The sequence below is a fragment of the Mesoplodon bidens genome, assembly GCF_964165515.1.
Source record: "Mesoplodon bidens genome assembly, chromosome: 9".
In the NCBI taxonomy this organism is placed as follows: Eukaryota; Metazoa; Chordata; class Mammalia; order Artiodactyla; family Ziphiidae; genus Mesoplodon; species Mesoplodon bidens.
This window is the reverse complement of record NC_138166.1, coordinates 80,252,780-80,276,671: the sequence shown is the minus strand read 5'-3', so window position 1 is coordinate 80,276,671 and position 23,892 is coordinate 80,252,780. Positions and strand designations below refer to the sequence as shown.

The following is a 23,892-nucleotide window of genomic DNA, read 5'->3' as shown; positions in this document are numbered from 1 at the left end:
AGGCTTTAGCATCCTGTTTTAAGAGTCAACTGTCAATAAAACTAAAGCCTGCTTCATTTTTATGAAAGGGCCTATAGTTTATAGATGAAGGTGAGACCCTAGGGTGCTCGGATCTCCAGTGAATCCCCAACAGTGTATAGATAGCCAAAAAAGGTTCTTCAACCAACTAAAAGTGTATGTAAATGTATTTATGTATTTTTCCCCCCTGAGGAGGCCATCTGTAACTCTTACCTCATTCTCAAAGAGATCCATGAACATATGATCAAGAGCTGCTTTCTAAAGGCCCAATTTCATGATTCTATCGCAGTATATAGTTGAGTTAATATTGAACTCCAAAAGCAATTAGCTCTTTGCCCACATTATACAGAAATAATAATGATCTGATATTAGAAGTTGGTATCTTACAAAAATCTTCATGTATTATTTTTAGAAAAGCTTTATGTTCATGAGAGTCAAGTGCTAATATGAATGTAACGTTTTAATCTTCTTAAAGAATTTTTTGAAACATTTTACAAAGGAAATACAAAAGAATCTTTGGAGGAAATGTTCTAGGTAGAGTTGCTATTAGGTTTGTGTGTATTACATTTATTATGCATATATTAATTTTTTTTTTTACCTTAGTGCATGGATCTCTGTTTATCTTATACTTCCTTCCTCCTCATTAGTCCTGGGTGCCTCTGACTGTGTATGTGCATGTGCATATGAATGTGTGTGTTTGTTTTTGGAGGGGTTCATAATTAAAGAGCTCTTCTGGCTGGCATGTTTGGATGTTTTGAAGTGAAATGACATAAAGAGATCGTAAATTCTAATTTCTAGTGATGTAAGGAGATTAAAGAACTTACTTTTCTGTTTCTTTTTCTGTCCTTTATTTTACATAGTTCAATAGCAAAGGCCATACTTAAGAGGCTGTTAGATTTTGCTTAAGCTTAGGCAACAAAACACATTTGTTTATTTTTCAAACATTTATTAAAGCTAGCTTCTAATGCTTAGTCAGATTTTTGGAATCTTTTACTAAAATATGGTACTAATCTTTTATATATTATATTACTAATCTTTTATTGAGAATATCATATTACATTTGTGTGGAACTTTACAGATTGCAAAGTGCTTCCGTATACATTTATCGTTTGAGCCATTAGTAACCCTCTGTCCTGATGGTCAGTAGTACTGTTATTCTAAAGCTAACCTTGTAGTAAGTACAGAAGCTACTCTGTCTCCACGACTGTATTTTTGTCCTGCCTCAAGGAGATATTGTGGACTTGAATTATGTCTTGCCAATATTTGCCTTAGAAGATTTTGTTCTTCTTGTGTGGCCATGGTTTTAAAAGCATTCAAGCAGCATGGAGGGGCATAACCAGAAAAGCAAGAGGTACCCCACTCCCTCTGAACCGACTCTCATTACCTACTCCCATTATTAGATAAAACCACTGCTGTGTCTTTTTTTTTTTGTATCCTTCCAGCTTTTATATATGTGTGTATATATGTATACTTATATATGTATGTATCTTTATATACATATAAACATATGTGTACATTTTCTACAAAATGACATCATACAATCCATGTTTTGTAAATTGCTTTATTTCACAATGTATCTTGGACATCTTAGAGAAGTGTTTTAAAAATAAATACATGGTATTGAATATTAGGGATCTGTTTGCTGATATTTTAAATACATTTTTATCTTTATCCTTCCTTAACATTCTTGTATTTATTAAATTCTTACCTGAGAAATAATATAAAAGGTTTATAATATAATGAGTTAGCAAAACATGTACATGTATCTATAAAACATGTATGATATATTAGATATTAGTATTTTTCCTAACTGATATGAAAGGTGTCTTCTGCTTTTGAAATATATTTTAAATAGATATTCATTAAAATAGAATAGAACCATACAACTAATTAGTACTTGTCAGATAATAGGATGTTGGTAATGGTAAGTCAAGGTTTCTCCTTTTAAAATATAATGGTGAGAAGACTGAGGTCACAATTTAGTTTAAATTCTTTCTGCGTTTAAAATCATGAATGTTGATCATTTGGGAGGTCTAATCAGGCTATTTATTTTAGAGTCTATAATATTAAGGTTAAAGATTGTTACAAATCAAAGGTAAAACTTTTTGCATAAAAGAATGAATTTTTATTGTGAGGTGGATGGACCTAGAGACCGTCATACAGATTGAAGTAAGTCAGAAAGAGAAAAACAAATACCGTATGCTAACACATATATGTGGAATCTAAATTTAAAAAATTTTTTAATAAATAAAATAAGTAAATACATAAAAGAAAAAGAAAAAAGGTCAGAAGAACCTAGGGGCAAGATGGGAATAAAGATGCAGACTTACTAGAGAATGGACTTGAGGATATGGAGAGTGGGAAGGGTAAGCTGGGACAAAGTGAGAGAGTGCCATGGACATATATACACTACCAAACGTAAAATAGATAGCTAGTGTAAAGCAGCCGCATAGCACAGGGAGATCAGTTCGGTGCTTTGTGACCACCTAGAGGGGTGGGATAGGGAGGGTGGGGGGGAGGGAGATTCAAGAGGGAAGAGATATGGGAACATATGTATATGTATAACTGATTCACTTTGTTATAAAGCAGAAACTAACACACCATTGTAAAGCAATTATACTCTAATAGAGATGTTAAAAAATTTTTAAAAATAAATGTGGACATACACAGGGTAAAAAAAAAATGAATGAATTTTTATAGCTCGATTCTTACACCTTTCTTCTTTGTCACTTGTTTCCTTAAGATTAGCTCTGTATTTGAATACAGCAATCCTAAAACATCTTTGCTTTGCTAGATTAATGGTACATTTTGTGGGAATACAAATGGTCTAATTGAAATTCCCTCCATCTGAGGCATTTTTTTCAGTTATAACTTTCATTTAAAGAAAGTTTTAACATTAATATGTAGATATAAAATAGGAAAGACTTTTCCAAAGTATTTTAAAAGTTTAAAAAAAGGTCTTATCACAAAACTGTCAAAGTTACAGACATTTGCTTTGTTAATACGTTTTTTCCCGTTCCTGTAAGATTTACTTCTGAAAGAGGAGGTAGAGTAGTACCTACCATGGAAGTCAGGAGATCTGGGTTCTTGTCTTTGTCTATAACTAATTAGCTGTGTGTGACCTTAACCTGCTCATTTATTCTCTCTGGCCCTTATTTTCTTATCTGAAAGATGAAGGTGTTTGATTATGCGATCTCTGAGGTCCTTCACAATTCTAAAATGCTAAGATTCTATGAAGTAAGTTTTGTAGTAGTTGTATAGTTTATGTTAAGATTTAATGAAGGTATATTTTATGTAATGTGTGTTTGTGTGTTTGTGTGTGTATATTCATATATTTAGGTATTCATTGAGTTGTCTAAACACTTGTTGAATGTTTTTTGTCTTCTATGCTCGATGTCAGAGACATTTTAACTTAATAAGACAGTTATGGACCTTGCCTTCATGGAATAGTTTTCAATGGAAAAGAGTGGAATTAAACAACTATTATGTAATTAATTATTTTATCCAGATGTGATATGTACTAAGAAGACTGAGTAGCAGAATGAGAAAAATAGCCGAAAGAATAAACATAGGGGTACCAGGAGAGTAGATAAGTAAGAGAGAACAGCATATACAGAGGCCCTGAGTGAGGATCCTGGAATGCTAAGGAATTATGGTAAGGCAGAGTTCCAGAGTGAGTCACACGAAATGCGGCTGGTGAGCTGAGTGGGCATCAGATCATAAAATGATTTGTAGACCATTTAAAGATTTTGGTTTTTTTAATGCTAATATTACATATATTACTTCCAGTTGTGTCCTTGGTGTTACATGATCCAGTAAGTGCTAATACCCATGAAATACATTTATTATGTTAAAGAAACATTTTCTGTCAATCACTGCACTATCAATGACATCAGGTCCCTGGTTTTTCCCTGTATGCTTTCACTCTTTAACAGTGTTTTAAGATGTGATAACCTAACAGTATTTGCAAGGTCAGTACAGTAAAAATTACTTAATGCCTGTTAAAGTCAGATAAGTTTTTCTTTTTGGATTATCAACTGTTTCATATTTTCTTTGCCCTTTTCCTGATGACTTAAGAATTTTTAGTATATTATCCATTAAAAATAAGCAAATTAATACACTGGTTTTGTGATTTACATTTTTGTTACCTATTGGTTTGCTTCCTATTTCACCACTGATTGTGTTCCTCATTGGGAGATACTAGCGTGTAAAAACCATGGTTGTTTATATGCAAGTAAGTTGTCTGATATTTTTTCCTTTTAATTGTTCATTTTTAAAGAACACTTACGTTAAAAAGACCCATACTGATTTCATTCATTTTCTCTGCAACTTGTTTGCGGTAGAAATATTCCTGTTGGCTACACTGAAAATTGTCTAATGATGAGGGCTCAATCTATCTAAGGCACTGTGACAAAAGGGAAATGACTGCTTTGCTGATATCTGAGTATGCCGAGTTATTTCAAAGATTTCATTTCAAATGTGTTTTCACTTTTATAACTTTGATGCAAATATAGCAATTAAAACCTTATCCTTTTTAGCAGCAGGGTTATGCTTCTCAAGCTGGTTTTCTAATACTGTTTTCAGCAGACTGAGATAGGCACCTACTCTGACATATCAGAATACTTTAGTCTCACCACTGAACTGTGTAATTCCCATTCTTGTTTGAATGGCTTCAGTATGCTATGCTCTTCTCAGAAACTTAGAACAATGTGTATTAAATCTCATTTTCAACTCAATCTAATGAGTGTTTATACAAACTAAAACAGCATATTATATATTTATGTTTCTTATCCTCTGTATATTTGAATTAATTTGAAAGACATTATGATTAATAAATTCATGGGACATGAATCCTAAGCCATTTATTTTTTTCTCTTTTGTTTAGATCTGTATTTCAGTTTCTACCAGTGTTCATTAATTTATTCAACAGATATTTGTTGACCACTGATTATGAACAGAAGCCTCCACTAGTCACTTGTGTGGGATATTCAGATGGATAAGACATTCTTAGTCCCAAGGATCTTACAGAGTTTTAAGGGCAGTAAAAACATTAAGAAAGTTTATAAATAACACACATGAAAATATTAAAATGGGGCATAGGAGAGTTCAGAGGAAGGAAGAATTATTTTTCCTTCTTCCTTCTTTGGGGTACAAGCTAAGATAAGCCTCACAGGGAAGAAGCATTTACAGCCCAGATTTTAAAAGATAGGTACTCAGAAAATGCAAAAAATATATGTGGAAAAACATTGGGTATATAAGAGAATCTGATTTATTTTGTATTGAATGGAAGTATATGGAGATAAAGCAGGCAAAGTAAGTTGGGATGAGATCACTGAGGGCCTTCAATGTAATTTATATGTAAATTAAATATAAATTCATGTTTATAAATATAAATTGGGGAGGGATAAATTGGGAGTTTGGGATGGATATATACACAGTACTATATATAAAATAGATAACTAATAAGGACCTACTGTATAGCACAGGGAACTCTACTCAGTACTCTGTAATGGCATATATGGGGAAAAAATCTAAAAAAGAGTGGATACATGTATATGTATAACTGATTCACTTTGCTGTACACCTGAAACTAACACAACATTGTAAATCAACCATACTTCAATAAAAATTAAAAGTAAAATTAAATTAAATTTAAAAAATAAAACATAAATATAATAAATTGGGCTTCCCTGGTGGCGCAGTGGTTGAGAGTCCGCCTGCTGATGCAGGGGACGCAGGTTCGTGCCCCAGTCTGGGAAGATCCCACATACCATGGAGCGGCTGGGCCCATGAGCCATGGCCGCTGGGCCTGCGTGTCCGGAGCCTGTGCTCTGCAACGGGAGAGGCCACAACAGTGAGAGGCCCGCGAACCGCAAAAAAAAAAAAAAAAAAAAAAAAAATATATATATATATATATATATATATATATATATATAATAAATTGAACATTTATTTTTATAGCTTTATTTTGTAGCTTAAAATTTTTAGTAACTATATTTTTTAATTTTTTTGAATTTTTGAATTTTATTTATTTTTTTATACAGCAGGTTCTTGTTATCTGTTTCATACATATTAGTGTATATATATCAATCCCAATCTCCCAATTCATCACACCACCACTGCCCCCTGCCGCCACTTTCCCCCCTTGGTGTCCATATGTTTGTTCTCTACATCTGTGTCTCTATTTCTGCCCTACAAACTGGTTCATCTGTACCATTTTTCTAGGTTCCACATATATGCGTTAATATACGATATTTGTTTTTCTCTTTCTGACTTACTCTGTAGGACAGTCTCTAGACTCTAGTCTCTAGTCTCTAGTCCACATCTCTACAAATGACCCAATTTCCTGTTTATGGCTAATATTCCATTGTATATATGTACCACATCTTTATCCATTCGTCTGTCAACGGGAATTTAGGTTCTTAAAAAGTATTTTTGGTTCTTATTTCCATTTTGTCGATTTTATGCTAGAGGAAAAGTTGTAACCTTTTACAGAGTTGTGTTGCTAATGTTAGAATAGACTTTTGAAAATTTTTTGTTATGAATACTGATGTCTTGCTTTTAATGATTTATTCTCTTTATTTAAAACTGTTTTCTCCATTATAAAAGAAATACTTTTATTCTTTAAAAGTTTGGTTTATACAGAAAAATTGAAAAATATGCATTTCTTCCCCTAACACTTTCATTTAGTGTATATCTTTCCGTATATTTATGTTTAAGACATTTTAAAGTAAAATAGAAAATAACATGAGATAGGTTATTTTTTGTATTTTGAAGAGAATTTAGAACTGACAGACCAATGAATTCCCTACTTCTATTTATTCTTCTGTGTTAGTTTGATTAAACAACTTTACATCTTTGACTGAAATCTTAAGTTTTCATTTAAATCAGAATAAAGGTAAATTGTTCAATGGTAAATTGGAAAAACTGCATATTTTTCAGTTATAATAGTAATTTATTCCAGAAGCACTCTTGCACTTTATTTTATTCCCCTTTAAAACTGCCTAAACCATGGTACAAACAGAAAATCTTCAGTGGGAAGGAAAATTTTCTCCCACTTAACTGTGAAGAATTGTGTTTATTTAGCATTAACAGCACAGACACAATTATGTTTGCAGTCTCACCTGAAGAAAATAAAATGCAGAAATTTGCAGAGCTAAAATATCTGGATAGGGCCAGAGATTTTAGAAAGGCAATTTATGATCCTTCCTTTGATTCACAGATAGTTTATGGAGGGCCTATTTTGTGCCAAGCCCTGTAAATACAAAGCAGAATAAGACATGACCCTTGTCTTCAAGGTGTTTATAGCCTAATTCATGGATCTAAATAGAGAATCCTGGGGGTTGACACCACACTCTTATACGTGCAAAATCAGTAATGCAGAAGACTTCCATTTGGTAGAAATTAAGATTATTGAAGGAAGCTGCCTAAAGCCCAGGAATTTCTGTTTATCTTAAGGTTTTGGTGTTAAAATTAGGGGAGTAAGATAATAATATATATGTGTGTGTGTATGTGTGTGTGTGTATATGTGTATATATATATTATATATATATATATATATATGTATGTATGTATAATACAGCAAGACAAGACTCACTAAGTGTGGATGTTCCAGTATTTGAAAAATAAGAAAAGAGAGATTTAACTAAAGAATGAGAGAGGCAGGAATAAATGGAGATTGGCTTCTTATTATTATTATAAACCTATGTGGAAAGAAAGTATCTTTGTTCTTATTAGTATATAAATGGAAATGTCTTATTTATGTCTCATACCCTGGATCTTTATGCTCATGTTAGTTTTATAACAGTATGGAGTTTTTGCACTAATGACATGTCTTTCTCAATGTAGTCTCTCAGAGATTTAGTTTCATTTAATTTCCATTCTTAATACCGTTGGCTCATCACTGTCTCTTCGTTGTGTTTATTCATGCACACTTATTCACATAAATTGACATAAACATTGATTTTTGAAGCCCTACTAGATAAATAAAAATTTCTAAGTGATTTAGGTAGTGTTTTCCTGGTCCATTAAGAGGAGCACTGTACTTATCTATGGCTACATTGCTGATACCCTTTTGTAGGAGGTGGTAGTCTCAATCTTATATTCAGAAAGCATTAAACAAGTTTAGGCTAACCAGCTTTTCATTTTATAGAAATGGTTCCTGTTTTTACATAGTAATAAAAATCAGAATCTATATGGCATTCAGAATTATGGTATTTTGATGATTTTAAAATTATTTTTTTTTATATAGGACACCATTGCAGTGGCCGGATTTGTTATTTTGTCAACATCTTCATCTACAAGCAGAGATGGTAAACGTTGCTTATTTTTGAAAGCATCTGAGGACTTCAAATCAACTGTTTATGTAAGTATGCAACTTTTTAGTCTCTAATTATATTGTAGTTTTAATGAGCTAAAGTAATGGAATAGAAGTAGTATTTCTGTGTATCTGCAGATAAACTACTTAGTCTGACTGAATTATTGTAATTAAATATTTTAAGTTCAAAAAATAAAAATCCTTTTCTTGGCTTTATATTTAGAATGATTCCAGGTAGCAGAGAAGGATCCCTTAAAGATAGTTATTTGTTACTGAAATTCTTAAAGCTTCACAGATACTATAAACCTGATCAATATATTCTTTGCAGTTTTACTATCATCCTCTTTTGATGGTCTGCTTGATTTTATCTTAAATTGATCAGGTGCCCCTTTTTAGGTAAAACTGATTTCCTCCTATTTCATTCTTTATGAAGGTCTTCATCCTCTCCCTCTCACTTCACCACCCCCCGCCCCCTCCCCACACAAACACACACACACACACACTTTTGGAGACTGCCTGTTTGGTCAAGGCTGTCAGGTGGAAAAGTAGAGTTGGGTCAAGCTATGTGCCTGCAGACCAACATCTGCCTGTTTTGTTTTTTTGTCTGAACAGGGCATTTTATGGGCCAGGTGTGGTTCTATGATATTAAAATTAGTGAATTAAACTGAAGCTTAGCTTAGACAACTTTGTACCTGCCACTCTTAATTTGTAAGCTATAACTTTATGCCATTCTGTGAACTGGAATATTATAAAGTGTGTAGTTTTACTACAATTAAAGGTCTGTAATCACATTGGACATGTTTGTATACAAATAAGTCCTCTCTTTTTTTTCAGGTTTATGTTAAATCCGTAAGAGATTTTTCTACAGAATCAATGTCTTTGGTAAGATGGTATTCATTTTAATTTAGAAATGTACACCCGACACACACATACATATATGTATTTGATCCACTTTATAGACTGATTTTGAACTAGTATCAATACAGTGGGAAAACATAATCTCTACTTTTTTGGTATATAATGATATTACATTTGAGTTATATATTTCCCTAGTAATTAATACCTGGTTCATCTGTTGTCTGGAATATTTGCTGGTATTTTGCAGAAGTTACGTACACAAGAAAATTAAAATGGAAAAGAAGTTTTATTGTGTGAAGACACTGGGATTTTTATTCCTTTTAAATCTTAGGCAAATTCATTTCTTTTGGGCTTCCCTGGTGGCACAGTGGTTGAGAGTCTGCCTGCCGATGCAGGGGACACGGGTTCGTGCCCTGGTCTGGGAGGATCCCACATGCCGCGGAGCAGCTTGGCCCATGAGCCATGGCCATTGAGCCTGCGTGTCCGGAGCCTGTGCTCTGCAACGGGAGAGGCCACAACAGTGAGAGGCCCACATACCACAAAAAAAAAAAAAAAAAAATTCATTTCTTTTGCTTTTCATCAGCTTATATTTAAACAGATTATTATGTGCTGAATTGTGATTTGACAAATTATGTAATTTTAAGTAAAGAATTTTATTATACTTTTGATACATTTTGCTTTTTCTTTTAAATCATATTTTCAATATTTTGTAAAATTTTGTCATCTCATAGCAATGGGAAGGTTCCCATTTTTAAAGGTGAGCTACTTGTAGCTGAGTGAAACTGGAAAGAAGGTAATATGTTGATAAAGTTTAGTTATGGCACATGGGCTCCTTAGTTACACAGACGAGTTCCTTAGTTGTGGCACATGGGCTCCTTAGTTGCGACCCGTGGGCTCCTTAAAATAAATTTTATGTTCTACCTATGTTCTTAAACCTTTAGTTTCTATTGGACAGAGTTCAAGGACTTTGCTTCTAGTTGACAGTGACTACGGGATACAGGTTTTAAATTCTGAACACTACCATAATAGTATAACTTAAATTTGTTATTTAGGGTAACTGTAACCAATAAAAGTATTGATGTACTTTTTAAAAAATATGAATTAACTCTGATATTAGTGTTTTTCAAAATTGTTATAGATAGGTCAACTTCAAATATCTGATACATCCATGCACTTGTAGTAAGGCAGAAGTAAATGAGAGAGCCTCTGAACTTGGCAAAAATGGTTTTTCAGGAAGCTCAGGTATTCTGAACTATTAGAATATAACTTAGCTGCTCTGCACACACATACTGGCTTATTTACATTGAGAGCCAAATTACAATCAAGATGTTGATTGCTGGTTGTGAATTAACAAGTACATTACTTGGAAGACCATAATGGTTAGGGTCATTGAGCTGTGCTGGCCTTCCCATTCATCTCCACATTAGGGAGATATTTGTTAAGATAATATATTTGATCCAGTTAGTTTGTCAGCTGAGTACCTATTGTCTCTATTCTGTCCCATATGCTGACCACTGTTTTTCTTTCATTACTTTTTTTTAATATCATGGTTTGATGAGATTTCTAAGCAAGCCTTGCCCTTGTGTTTGACCTGAGGGATCAACTTCCTTGAAAAAACCAATTCATTTTGATTTGATTTTTTAAATTTTAACTCTTAGTGTGATAGGTAACCTTATTTCCAGTTGGGAGTGAAGTGGGTGGGTGATGGGGCCAAATGTCTGAACCCTTTTCAGAATTGTTTGACTAACATCAGACGTTCTTGTGAAATCACTTCCCCTTTTCTTTCCAAACTTCTGTACAGTTATTTCAGAAAAAAATATTTTCTTTTATTACCATTTTTAATGTCTTTATATCATTTATAATCAAAATCTGGCTTTATTTAGGCCTTATTAAAATCTTCATAGCAGTATAGGAAAAAAAATAAATATATGCCATAAGTTTTGAAGTGATATTAGTTAAGGTTAAAAACCAGAACAAAAGTCTCTTAAACTGCATTTTTTAGAGTTGTGTACAAATTACACCATTTATAATCAAAGTTATTTATATGAAAAACTACATGGTTTATATAGCAACCTTTTTAAGCTGTGCAGTTTCCCTTTTTTCAGGCTACAGTCTCTTTTTAGACACTTAGAAGGAAAAAATGCAGATCAGTTTACTAACTTAAAAATTTGATCATAACATGATTCTAAAATCTTAATACTTATATTCACTGTCTTTCTTTAGGTTTCAGCCACACATTATGTATATACACCCCTGAATCAACTTAAGAGTGGCATGATTGTCAATGTCTATGGTGTTGTGAAGTTCTTTAAACCTCCATATCTGAGCAAAGGAACGGGTAGGTATTATTAAAATTGGTCAAGATTTTAATGGACTGGAACTGTTTTATTGGTTCAGGAACACAGCTCCTTCAGTACTCTAAGTCTTAGAAACTTAATTGTGATTTATAATTGTCAAACAATACTGATGCAAATTTTTGTCCATTTTTACTTATAGAATAAGTATAGTCTATAAGTTGTAGAGAATAAATGAAGAAAAGAATGCTAAGCAGCAACATGACAGCATATGAAAGTATAAAATAGCCTATGAAAGTATAGAATAAGCTAGAAAAGGTAAATATATAGACATGTACAGAATATGTAATGTTGTTATGTAAATCATTTTAACTCTTGTATAGAAGTTAAAAGGCAAAAGTATAAAAAAGAGCTACCTGTAAACATATGTTAGTGGTTACAACATAAAAAGATGTAAATTGTGACTCGGTAACATAAAGTATGTTTTGAGGGAGGGGAGTAAAAGTGTAGAGCTTTTGTATATGATAGAAATTTATTTTTTAACAGTTTAAGATAGTTATAACTGTAAGGTGTTTTATGTAAATTTTGTGGTTACCAAAAAGAAAATACTTATGGAAGATACACAAAAGAAAATGAGAAAGGAATCAGAGTAGGTCACGACAAAAAAAAAAAAAATCAGTGAAACACAAAGGAAGACCATAAGAGAGGAAACAAGGGACAAAAGAGCTACAAGACAGACAGAAAAGAATTAACAAAATGGCAAGAGTAAGTTCTTCCCTATCAGTAATTACTTTAAATGTAAAAGGATTAAACATCCCGGTCAAAAGGCATAGTACTTGGGTTGTTTTTAAAGATAGTTAAGGAGATATAACTTATTCTATATAAAAATGTAAGCTTTTAAACAGACTAACATGTAAAAGAATGAATCAAAAAAACGTGGATTTCAGCTTTCTGAGAGTTAATGTAGTTAACAGACAGACACTTTCACCTTGGTTTAATTTAGTTCAATGAAATTTAACGTTTATTGCTCTGTTTAGTCTAATTTGAAACAACAACATTTGTAAGAGGCATCATTATTTTATGTATCATTAAGAAAAGCTATGCTTCACTGTCAATTGTAAGATATAGCCATATTTTAGAGATGTTAAAAATGTGAAACAGTGGTGATGTTGATGAAATACTGTCTTTATGGACTGTATGCCTGCCAGCTGCTGTGGCTCATGCTGGGAACACAAAGATGTTCTCAGTGAGTTAATATTTTTTAAAGATTTAATTTATTAAATTATACATATGCAAATTTTTTTTTCTTTCTTTTTTTTTTTTTTTTTTGCGGTACGTGGGCCTCTCACTGTTGTGGCCTCTCCTGCTGCGGAGCACAGGCTCCGGACACGCAGGCCCAGCGGCCATGGCTCACGGGCCCAGCCGCTCCGCGGCATGTGGGATCCTCCCGGACCGGGGCACGAACTCGCATCCCCTGCATTGGCAAGCGGACTCTCAACCACTGCGCCACCAGGGAAGCCCCATATGCAAATGTTATTGTGGTATGAGCTCTAAGTTTACTCCTTGGTGGGGTGGATGGGGGAAAAAGTCTCATTTTCATGTGGTCAGCATTTTTTTTTTAGTGTGTTTTAAAATTTTATTTTGAGCATTATTTGATTTTTTTACATTATGAAATATATCAAACATACAAAAAATAATTAAATGACCCCTATATTATATTTACTGGGCAGATTTTACCATATTTGCTTCAGTTTTTTAAAATTTTTATTTATTTATTTTTAATTTTTATTGGAGTATAGTTGACAGAATATTTTGTTAATGTGTAAAGACTTAGTTTATGTGCAAGTGACTATTGAAGACTATTGAATCTAGAGATAAGAAGTTTGAAATAGGTGGTAGCTAAGTCCAAAGACAGCAAAAGGATGTTTTATTGAAAACCCTGATTTCTGTTGTTTCAGTAGGAGGGGAAGAATTAAACATTAAGGTTGAAGCAGAGAAATTCTGTTTGAATTTCTCAAATGTTTTCATTCAACTTTACTTTTTTGCAAAATCTACTTTCCACACCCCATCATGCCATTCAACATACATATGCATACTTTGACCTTAGTAGTTTCTTCTCATCATCGAATTTTTTTCCCCTGAATTTTACATTGCCCATTCTGTGAATTCCCTGTAGAGTGTAATCACTGCAGTCCTCTTCCAGTTGCCAGTGTTGTCTGGCTAGCTTTAATAGGCCTGCCAAATTTAGGAATAAGCTACAGTACTGGTAATAATGTTCATCTAACTTGGTAGAAGATATAATTTTAAAACTTTTTGCACTTGGTATGGTTCAAATGCTTATCATTGAAAGTTTTTAGTAAATTAATCAGCAAATACATTATTTTCAAAAATATCATGAAATGAAAGTATTACAGAATAAAATGATAGCTGTTTTTAAAACAGCTATGATGACTCAATTTTAGCTTGTTATTAGATTGCATAATCATTTTCTTCTAACAATGTTATTAAATCATGTGTATATAATGAAAGCATTGGGAAACTGTAGTATTTATTATATATCCTATGTATCCTTTATCTGTCAGATACGTTTATAGTTAGATCTAGTCCCTTAATAAAAAAATTCATGAGTAGTAATAAGCTAACTTTTATTATAAAGATAGTGTGTTTCTCTGTTTCTTCTGAGATACTAAATTAAAATGAATGTCATCAATTTTTTCTGAATATATTCATTGAAACTCTAAAATGTCTGAAGATACAGCGAGATGTCTTTACTACTACCAAGATGGTAACATTTTAAAACTATCTGTCTTATAATTTTAGTTACACTTACATTTTTTTCTGTTGATAGAATTTATCCTTCAACATGCTGCAGGAGAGTCAGACAAATAGCACTGATTTTCGTGTTCAGGAAAGGATCAACTTCATTAGTATTACCACTGAGAAGTACTAGAATAAATGTACAGGAGTAATCCACAGCTGAGCCTTTTTTGTACTATATAAAGCAACATTATTTCACAAATACAGGGCCACAACCTAAATATTACATCCTGATGTACATAATAGTTATGTGTAGGAAAATTACCTCTATGCAACTCAAATTTAGATAGATGGAAAAAAGTTGATTCTCTTATATATCATTAGCTAGAATTTTTCATTAAAATTCATTTTATAAATGTTAGATTCAATGCAGTAGAAGCAATTTGGCGCAATTTAGCATCCTTACTTCTTGACTAAGATTTTTCTTGAGGTCTTTTCTCTCATCCTCTGTCATAATGATTACACATGACCTGTAGCATACTACTGTCTTATTTCTGTAGCAAATGCTTTATTTCCCAAGCTTTATCTTCAGTCTTGGAGGAGTTGTAGCTTTTATTCTTACAGAAGTCTATCAGTCCTGTTTTTAAAAGGACTATCGATGCTCACATTCTTATTCATTTGTGATAAGATTCATCATGAAAACTGAGAATTTCTCAAGGATTATGGAAATAGCATATATTAAAAGATCATCATATCATCAAAATTGATTTTGATCATGACTCAGCAGGGGTACATAATATGGCCTCTTTCATACAGGAAGACAAGGTTATTGCCACATTCTTGGGATTTTGAGATTTTATAACAGTTGTCTTCTCTGAAAGCCTCACAGGTACTTTTCCTTTGAAGAGCTGGGTAGGTAGAGCTGCGTACGCAGTGTTTTGCCCTGCACAGATAACATTGGGCATTTTTCTTAGATAACGTATAAAGGAGTTTAATTTTAGCTTTGTCTCAGATTTTAAGAAGTATCTTAATTGTTTTTTTAAACTTGAGACACCTTTACTCTGTTCTTATTGTCTGTTCTTGCTAAATAAGGTAAGTAGAGGCAGGCCATAAAACATATCCATCCAGACTTGTTAATAGTATGTGGTCCTGCTTGCTTGGTTAATATCATAATGCCTGCTCACTCTGAGCAAATGCGAAGAGTAGAGAGAACCCTGTTTGTGCTTATTCTTCCTAATATTTGAGTCCAGAGAAAGGGAGAGAATAGTCAGAGTATTCATAGCATCAGTTTTTACTGTTCACCTCTTTTTTTTTTCTTCTCTGTCCAACTTTGAGACCCTAGAGGTCTCAGCCTTTTCATGCCACATAATGTGGCACATCACCTGTGGCTCCCTAGCTTTCCTCAGGAATGCTTTATGTTGCTAAACTATTTTCACACCTCCTCCCATCAAAAATTCTCAATATTAGAAAAGCAGCTTGGTTAAACTGAACAGTTTTGGATGTTACAATGTTTCTACACACAGACTTCTGCTATTCAGTTTCTTAGAAAAAGGACACCTGTTTTAGCTACTTACTGAGCATTATAATCAAATTACTAAAATTGTATCCAAAACATTGGATTTCTAAGAGCCCCTATCTGTTTTACTTACTTTTAGTTCTTAGGATAGAGTGATAGGATATAGAGCCCTAGCATTTTTTCTTTTCCTGCTCTGTTAAACATTCCAGCTAACTCTGGATTGCTAATTTTGGCTGTGTAAAAATACTGTTTTCACTTATGAGAATGACTTGCCATTTATGCATTAATGTTATGTAGCATAATTGTTTGAATATTTTTGTTTTGCCTGAGTAATATTGGTTGCCTATTAATGATTATGTAGTTAGTATCTTTTAATTTCTTAAAGTATAATAAATTCCCACATATTCCACATTAACTTGGTTGAAAAAGAATTTATTAATTACTGAATGATTAATGACTCATTGATACTCCATAAGATCCAGGAGCCTTTCTGATTCATCAAAGGGAGATTAAAACTTCTAGTACAACATAAAATTGTATGTAATATTTAATTATATATTTTTTAAAATTAATAACGCATCTTTAGAATTTTTAACCCTTTTATACTCCTACACATTTATGAAAATGTGATGACAGTTATAGAGCCTGTCCTAGAAAAATTCACATGCATGCTTAAAGACTTAAACATACAATACCAAAGGTTCATTCCCTGCTGCCTCTGAGCCTCAGATTGCAAAATCCTGATCTGTGGTATGTTCATACGCACTTATTTGACTATTCAGTTAATATCAAAACTACAACATACATGTTGGCTTAATGTATGGCATTTAAAACAAAATAAATACACAGTTTTGCTTTTCAGTTTGCTCATTTGTTCATTTATTCAACAAACATTTATTGAGAACTTTCTATGTGCCAGGTGTTATATTTTATAGACATGAGACATTCAAAGATTTATGTAATTGTTTCCACCCTTAAGAAATTAAAGTCTGTAGTTAAGCAGATAACCATTACAATACAATGATTATAATTATTCATGATGTCACTTTGGTTTTAGTCTCTCCCCAATTTGTAAAACTCTACCTGTCCCTTTTATTGTTGACTATGTAAGGCAGAATCATGTACCATGCTTTTTGAATGTGTGTTTTCAAGTTGAATGAATGGATTTACCTTTTACATCAGATGCAGGTTGTGGGCAGGCACAGAGTTTTCCATTTCCCAAGAGCTAAAAAAATGATAATACCTAGTTGAGTGAGGTAAGAATCTTCAAGTGCTTGGCTATCTTGCTTTCAGGAATGGAGGGCATCCAGGGCACAGCTAGTCATCCCTTCTGTCTTTAAGGATTTGGAAAGGTGGGCTAAGCCTCTCTTCAGCACTGTTTTCCAGCTATTCTGTCCATGCCAGTAGGAAGTAGGTTTCCACTTGGAGAAAGAAGGTGAAGAAAGGGCTTCCCTGGTGGCGCAGTGGTTGAGAGTCCGCCTGCCGATGTAGGGGACACGGGTTCGTGCCCCAGTCCGGGAAGATCCCACATGCCGCGGAGCAGCTGGGCCCGTGAGCCATGGCTGCTGAGCCTGCGCGTCCGGAGCCTGTGCTCCGCAACGGGAGAGGCCGCAACAGTGAGAGGCCCGCGTACCGCAAAAAAACCAACCAAACAAACAAAAAAGAAGGTGAAGAAAGGTCCTTCTTCCCCTGTCACTGAACCTTTGTGTGGCTTGCTTTGTTATATTCAAGAATGACTTCTTTGATGAAGCTTGAGGCTTCTATCTGGCTTCCTGTTCATATCCTAAAAATCTGTCTCTCATGACCTTTTCCTCTAAAAAATTATTAGCCTGTTTATTTAGGATGTTGCCCTTATTTTTCATGAGTTTTTTAATTTGAGTTATTTTTGTGAATCATAAAATCAGTACTGTTTTCCCATTTTTTCTTGAAACTCGTGTTATATTCTTTTATTCATTAAATTAAAAAATGTGTTTGCTAGCCTTGTGTAGCACTGTACTGTACTTAGTTGTTTTCTATAGACTCGTAGGTTGTTGTCCAACGATAAAATAACTCTCAGAGAGTTTACAAGTGAGGGAGACCCAAATGTAATCAGCTAGCTAATAGAAGGCACAGTTGTATGCTGTGACTAAAGGAATAAGCAAAGTGCTTTCCGAGTGGGAATGGAGAGATTAATGCTAACAGGGGAAAAGCTTCTAAGAGATGTAGCATTTTAGCTGAACTTTAAAGGGTAAATTGGATTTTGATAGATGAGGAGGAAGAGGCCAACATTCCAGAGTTTGAAAATAGCAACAAAAGTTGTCAGATTTAAAATGAAAATGTGAACTAGTGCTGAAGCAGTTGACTTAAATATAATTTTAAGCAATAGAATGTCAGCAATATATTGATGCATAATTGTATGCTCTTGTAGCAGTCTTTTTTTAGGGATCATTATTAAGGACCTATGATACTTCTGTGGTGTACATTTTGTTTATATTCTTGAAGAATTTTTTTTAATTCTATATTTTATGGTTTCCATATGTGGTAAAACTGCTTTGTTCAGATTGTATTGGTTATATATGCAATCAGCTTTATTTATATGCTATAGCTGTCATGTAGTTGGCAGTTTTTCTTTGAAAGATTATGTGTTCAGTATTATTACAAATATATCTTAAGTGGCTATCAGTGGAATGCTTTGTTACATTACTTCTCAGGTCAGATGGATTCTAGTAATATTTAGGTTCACAAAAATTACTTTCGAGTTACAAATTACTTTGATTTCCATCTGCATTGTTAGGATTTTCTTCTACTTCAGTATATTAATTTCCCTCCCAACTTTACATATCATCAATTAAGAAAATCAAAATATATTCTCTTCCTTATTTTTCAGTTTGCTTGTTTGTTGTTTTGCAGTGGTTTCTGTCAGCTTCTTATATATAAATGATAATCTCTTTTTTGTCATTATGTTACAGATGCTTTTCACAGCATTTTAGTTTTGTGCTGGTGGTTTTTGAAATTTAAATCTTTAAAATGCTTGTGGAGTCATAATTTGTTTGTTTGGAAAGGCTTACCTATTAGAAGATCTGAAAAATATTACCCTATATTTCCTTAAAATTATTATTATATATTTTTAAAAACTGCATGTATTGCCTAGAATTTTGTTTTGTATGTAGTGTCAATGATCTCACTTTTTGTTGGTAACTGCCTTGTTTCAAAATCATTTATTAAATAATGTCATGTTTGAATTATGTATATTTCTATACCTCTATATAAGGATCCGTGGAGCAACACCTAACAGAGAGCCTGAGGTGAATTTTCTTCTCCCAATATGTGACCTGCAATAGGTCTCCTCAAAAACAAGGAGGACTATTTAGATATTGCCCAATTTTCCTTTTTTGTTTGTTTGTTTGATTTTTTGCGGTACGCGGGCCTCCCACTGTTGTGACCTCTTCCGTTGCGGAGCACAGGCTCCGGACGCGCAGGCTCAGCGGCCATGGCTCACGGGCCCAGCCGCTCCGCGGCATGTGGGATCTTCCCAGACCGGGGCGCGAACCCGCGTCCCCTGCATCGGCAGGCGGCCTCTCAACCACTGCGCCACCAGGGAAGCCCCCTCAATTTTTAATCATTAGGCAGAGTATTGGCTACAATCTCTACATGAATATTTGAGGATGTTTGGATTGGTAGGATTCGTTATCCTCAATTCTGATTTACTGTGTAATAATATAGTTTGCTTGTTAATCTCAGTCTTTTTGTTTCTTCATTCATAATTTTAATATACTTTTAAGCCTTACAGGAATATATTGGGTGCATTTGCCATATACATACTGGTATCAGGATTTTAAAATATTTGAAATCAGATTAGGATTTATATGAAACTCTACCATAAGTTACGATTTTTTTTTCCTACAGATAGAATAAATGGTGTCAGGTTCTTAAAGGGTGTGTGTGTGTGTGTGTGTGTAATATATCCCTAGTGCATTTTTGTAAGATAAATGTTAAATGTACGTATTATTAATAATTTATCAATACTTAATAGAATGAATATAAAATTCATAAAATAACATTTAATTCACTAGAGGAACTAGTCACTTGTCCTAGTGCTTGGATTTTAATGAAGAAGTATAATGAGTTTTAGCTTATAAAGGAATATGTTAGAAGTTAAAGTAGTTCGCCTCTCATTTTAACTTTTATTATTATCACTTTAAATTATTCTCCTTATATTATTTATACATTAATCATAGTATTTTTATTTCTATAAGTGTCAGTTTTCTTTTGGAAGTATAATATGCTGTATATTTGAGATACTTATATAGCTTTTAAATTTTCCTTTAAATTTCCTTTCGCTTCATTTAAGTGTAGACTTAAATGACATTATACTAAATTCATGTTTATAAATTTATTGTGAAATTGTTTGAAAGCTCGAATGCATATGAATGCTAAGCATTGCTATATCTAGTATATTGAAGTTCTGCTGAATATGTTATTAATTGTCCTATTTCCACAACAGATTTGATCTTTGAATAATTGAACCTGTTGCCACTTTTAAACCATATAAGGCTCTAAAGTCATGAAGAAGACTCTCTCTTTCCACTGAGAGACTAATTTCACTCCCATCTCCAGCTAGTGAAATTTTTTAATATAAAATTAAGAACAAAAAGAGTTTAGAGGTATTATAATACCTCTGTTTGTGAACCACAGAGGTTGACCCTTTTGTTCTGTAAAATTTGTATTGCCTGCATTCTTCAGGGGCATGGCCATCTAAATAATAACATTACAGCTCTTATTTACTAAATTCTATGATGTCTTTCATATGATTATCATTTATGCTTTACAAAATACCCTAAGTGTGGTGTTGCATCGCCTCTATTTTATAGATGTGGAAACTTGGAAGTGGCACTGGTCATTCTTTCTCCTGTTCCAAAAGGCTTTTAAACAAATCACATATTTTGCCAGTTACCAGCTCGCAATATCATACACTGTTCAGGAATGCCACTTCTTTGTGGGCATTCCTGGCTGTTGCTCATCAATATGAGGCTTGAAGCCCAATTTTATGAGTCTTAGAATCAGCAAAACAAATGTCAGGTGGCTTAGTTGGGGAGTATTCCTAGGATAATAATCTAATTGGTAGCTGTACTAGTAACTTCCTCTTTGAAATTTGAGGACAGTTTGGTTGTGATTAAGAATAGGTTAGAGTAGTTTTAGTAGTATGTAAGAGCTGAAAGAAAAATATGAACAAGGAAGATAAATAATATCTATAAATTACATGGCACTTAAACTGTAATACATGCATTTAGTGCCTTAAAGCAGCGGTTTAACCAGATACTGATAGTCCCTTTTTTAAAAAAACAGCTTTACTGAGATTTAATTCACATCTAATTTACTCATTTAAAGGATACAGTTCAGTAGCTTTAGTATATTCATGGGGTTGTGCATCTACCACCACAGTCAATTGTAGAACATTTTCATGTCCTCTGGAAGAAACTCTGCATCTCTTAGCTCCCAAGCTCCCCGTATTCCTCCCAGCCCTAGGCAACAATTAATCTACTTTCTGTCTATAGATTGCTTATTCTAGACTATTCATATTAATGGAATCATAATATCTGATAGTTTGTGACTCATTTCTTTCACTTAGCATGCTCTCAAGGTTCATCCATGTTGTGGCATGTATCAGTACTTCATTTCTCTTTGTTACTGAAAAGTATCCCATTGCATGGATGGACCACATTTTATTTATCCATTCGTCACTTGATGGACATTTAGGTTCTTTCTGTTTTTTTGGTGTTACAAATAATGCTGCTGTGTACATTCATATATATGTTTTTGTGTGGACATATGTTTTCATTTCTCTTAGGTATATACCTAAGCGTGGAATTGACAGTCTTTTTGAGTGTTTTTTTTCTTGTAGGCCATTTTTCTTATCAGAAATAATTGTTGGGTTGCTTTGAATATCATGATCTTTTATCTTCTAAGTTCATCTTGAAATTTCTTAAATTGGTCATGTAAATATTACTGCATTTGATGCTGGGCTGTTTACATACTAGTACCATTACTTTGAGAAACTGACTTCTTGAAAGATTAAGTATTAAATAAAGACATTGTAGTGTACTTTAGTTTCTTTTCCTATTTCAGAGTATTATGCTATTAGTCCTTTATTTCCAGTATCCTTTTTGTTTGTCCACCATTAATCTAGTTTAAGAGTTGGATTTTTTCTTAAGGCACTGGATAGTGTACATTTTAGGCTTTGCAGGACAGGTACTCTCTGTCACAACTACTCAGTTGCGCCTTGTAGCATGAAGACAGCCATAGACAATGTGTAAATGAATGTGTAGCAATAAAACTTGATTTTACAGAAGTCAGCTGGCCCACCGGCCATAGTTTGCTGACCTCTGATCTCATTCATGGTTATGTTTTTTTGTCAAATTTTAAGAAGGATTCAGACGGTACAGCACATGTGTTTATATTTGCTCCCAAGTTACAATTAAAATGATGATTTAAAAAGATATAATGTTTAATGTCAAATCAAATGGATGAGGAGATCACAGTTAACAAAAGATATCAGCAAGACTTCATATGCTGACATTTGTATGATTGATGCTAACTGATTCAAGCACGAAGAGTGAATTTCCTTTTTATGGCCATGAGCAAGCAACACCATACAAAAGATCTCCATTCTGCTTGCAGTCAGTCCTCATTGCCACCCCAGTCCTAGGCAACTGTTAACTTGCTTTCTATCTCTGTACCCTTCTGGACACTTCATATAGATAGGCTCACTTCGCTTCTGGTTTCTTTCACTTAGCATAATGATTTTGAGGTTCCATGTTATAGCATGTATCAATAGTTTATTCCTTTTTATTGATGAATAACAATATACTTTTATAGCTATTTTAAAAATTAATCTTATTGTTTTGTCTCCCTTATTTTAAACGCAAACTCTGTGAAGATAAAGACCATTGCTAGTCTTAGTTGAAATCCTTACACCTAGGTATACCATCTATGACCTATGGTTGCTCAATACATAGAGTAAAACATAAGAGGAAAACTCGCCCAGGTGTAATTTCAGAATAACATTTATGAACTCATAAATATATCTACCTACCTACCTATCTCATCTGTGTGTGCATGTATATATATCTATATATTAGAACTTATATCTCTATCATAATATTTACACTTCTCTTTCCTGCCTCCCATGATCTTTTTCAGTATTATAAAAACATGAGTGGAAATTATGTTAACCTCACACCAGCATAATAAAGAGAGTGCTGTTATGTGTGTATTGTATAGCAAGTATCCTTGTAAGCAAGTAAGATTGTAGCATATACTATTGCCTTAGTTCAGTGATTTGCCTTCATGGCTTTTACTTTAGTATTTCAATAATAAACTTTTATACAAATGGAAAACTGTTGATGAAGTACTGATTGGTTTAAAAACAACAACACTCTACAACATAAGCTTAAGAGAAATTTTTAGTTGTTTTACCATAGACAACTTACTCTGCTTCTCTTGCTTAATTTGTTTATCTGAAAATGGAGATGATGATGGTCATGGTCTCTCATGGAATTTGCTGTAACAATTGAAGTAACATATGCAACTGTACCTGTAATATGTTAACAGCCAGTTGCAGTAGCTATTAATAGATATGTGAATTCTTTGTAAGGTAAATACTATTTTAATTTTCAAATCTTGAATTGCATATGTAGAAAACATAGTTAGAAAATCAATGGCAGATTGCCTCAGTGAAGAACAGCACTTGTTGTAATCATATATAATAGAATAGATTTCAATTTACTTTCAATAAATAAATGCCAAATTACCTCAAAAAATAAATAAATACAAACAACAGCGACCTAGTAGATAAAAAGGTGGTGAAGCAACTTTCATGGAGGAATTTTTTTGTGGATTATATAATTTATTTTTTTGTGGATTATATAAATATATAAGCATGCATGCATGCATGCATGCTTCTTAGATTAAAGACCTTACTTAGATGAACTACCAGCTTTCCCTTATAATAAAACTCCAAGGCAATTTACACTTAATCATACTGAGGAAATTAGGTGAATTGCTGAAGATCACAGAATATAGGGCTTAATTTATCATTTGTTACCTTTTCTAGATTTACATCAAGTTAAATGAAGTATTACCTAAGTGTTAAA

General features: G+C 33.3%; 1 protein-coding gene across 4 annotated transcripts in view; it reads left to right on the top strand.

The window, feature by feature from the left end:
- Window positions 1–23,892, top strand: part of POT1 (protection of telomeres 1) — an 83,409-nt gene that overhangs the window by 10,146 nt on the left and 49,371 nt on the right. For all 4 annotated transcript variants that reach the window (XM_081244919.1, XM_081244918.1, XM_081244917.1 and 1 more), the window contains 3 exons: window positions 8,270–8,383; window positions 9,170–9,217; window positions 11,417–11,531. In XM_081244919.1, the coding sequence (XP_081101045.1) occupies window positions 8,270–8,383; window positions 9,170–9,217; window positions 11,417–11,531 (277 nt within the window). The remainder of the gene's footprint in view (window positions 1–8,269; window positions 8,384–9,169; window positions 9,218–11,416; window positions 11,532–23,892) is intronic.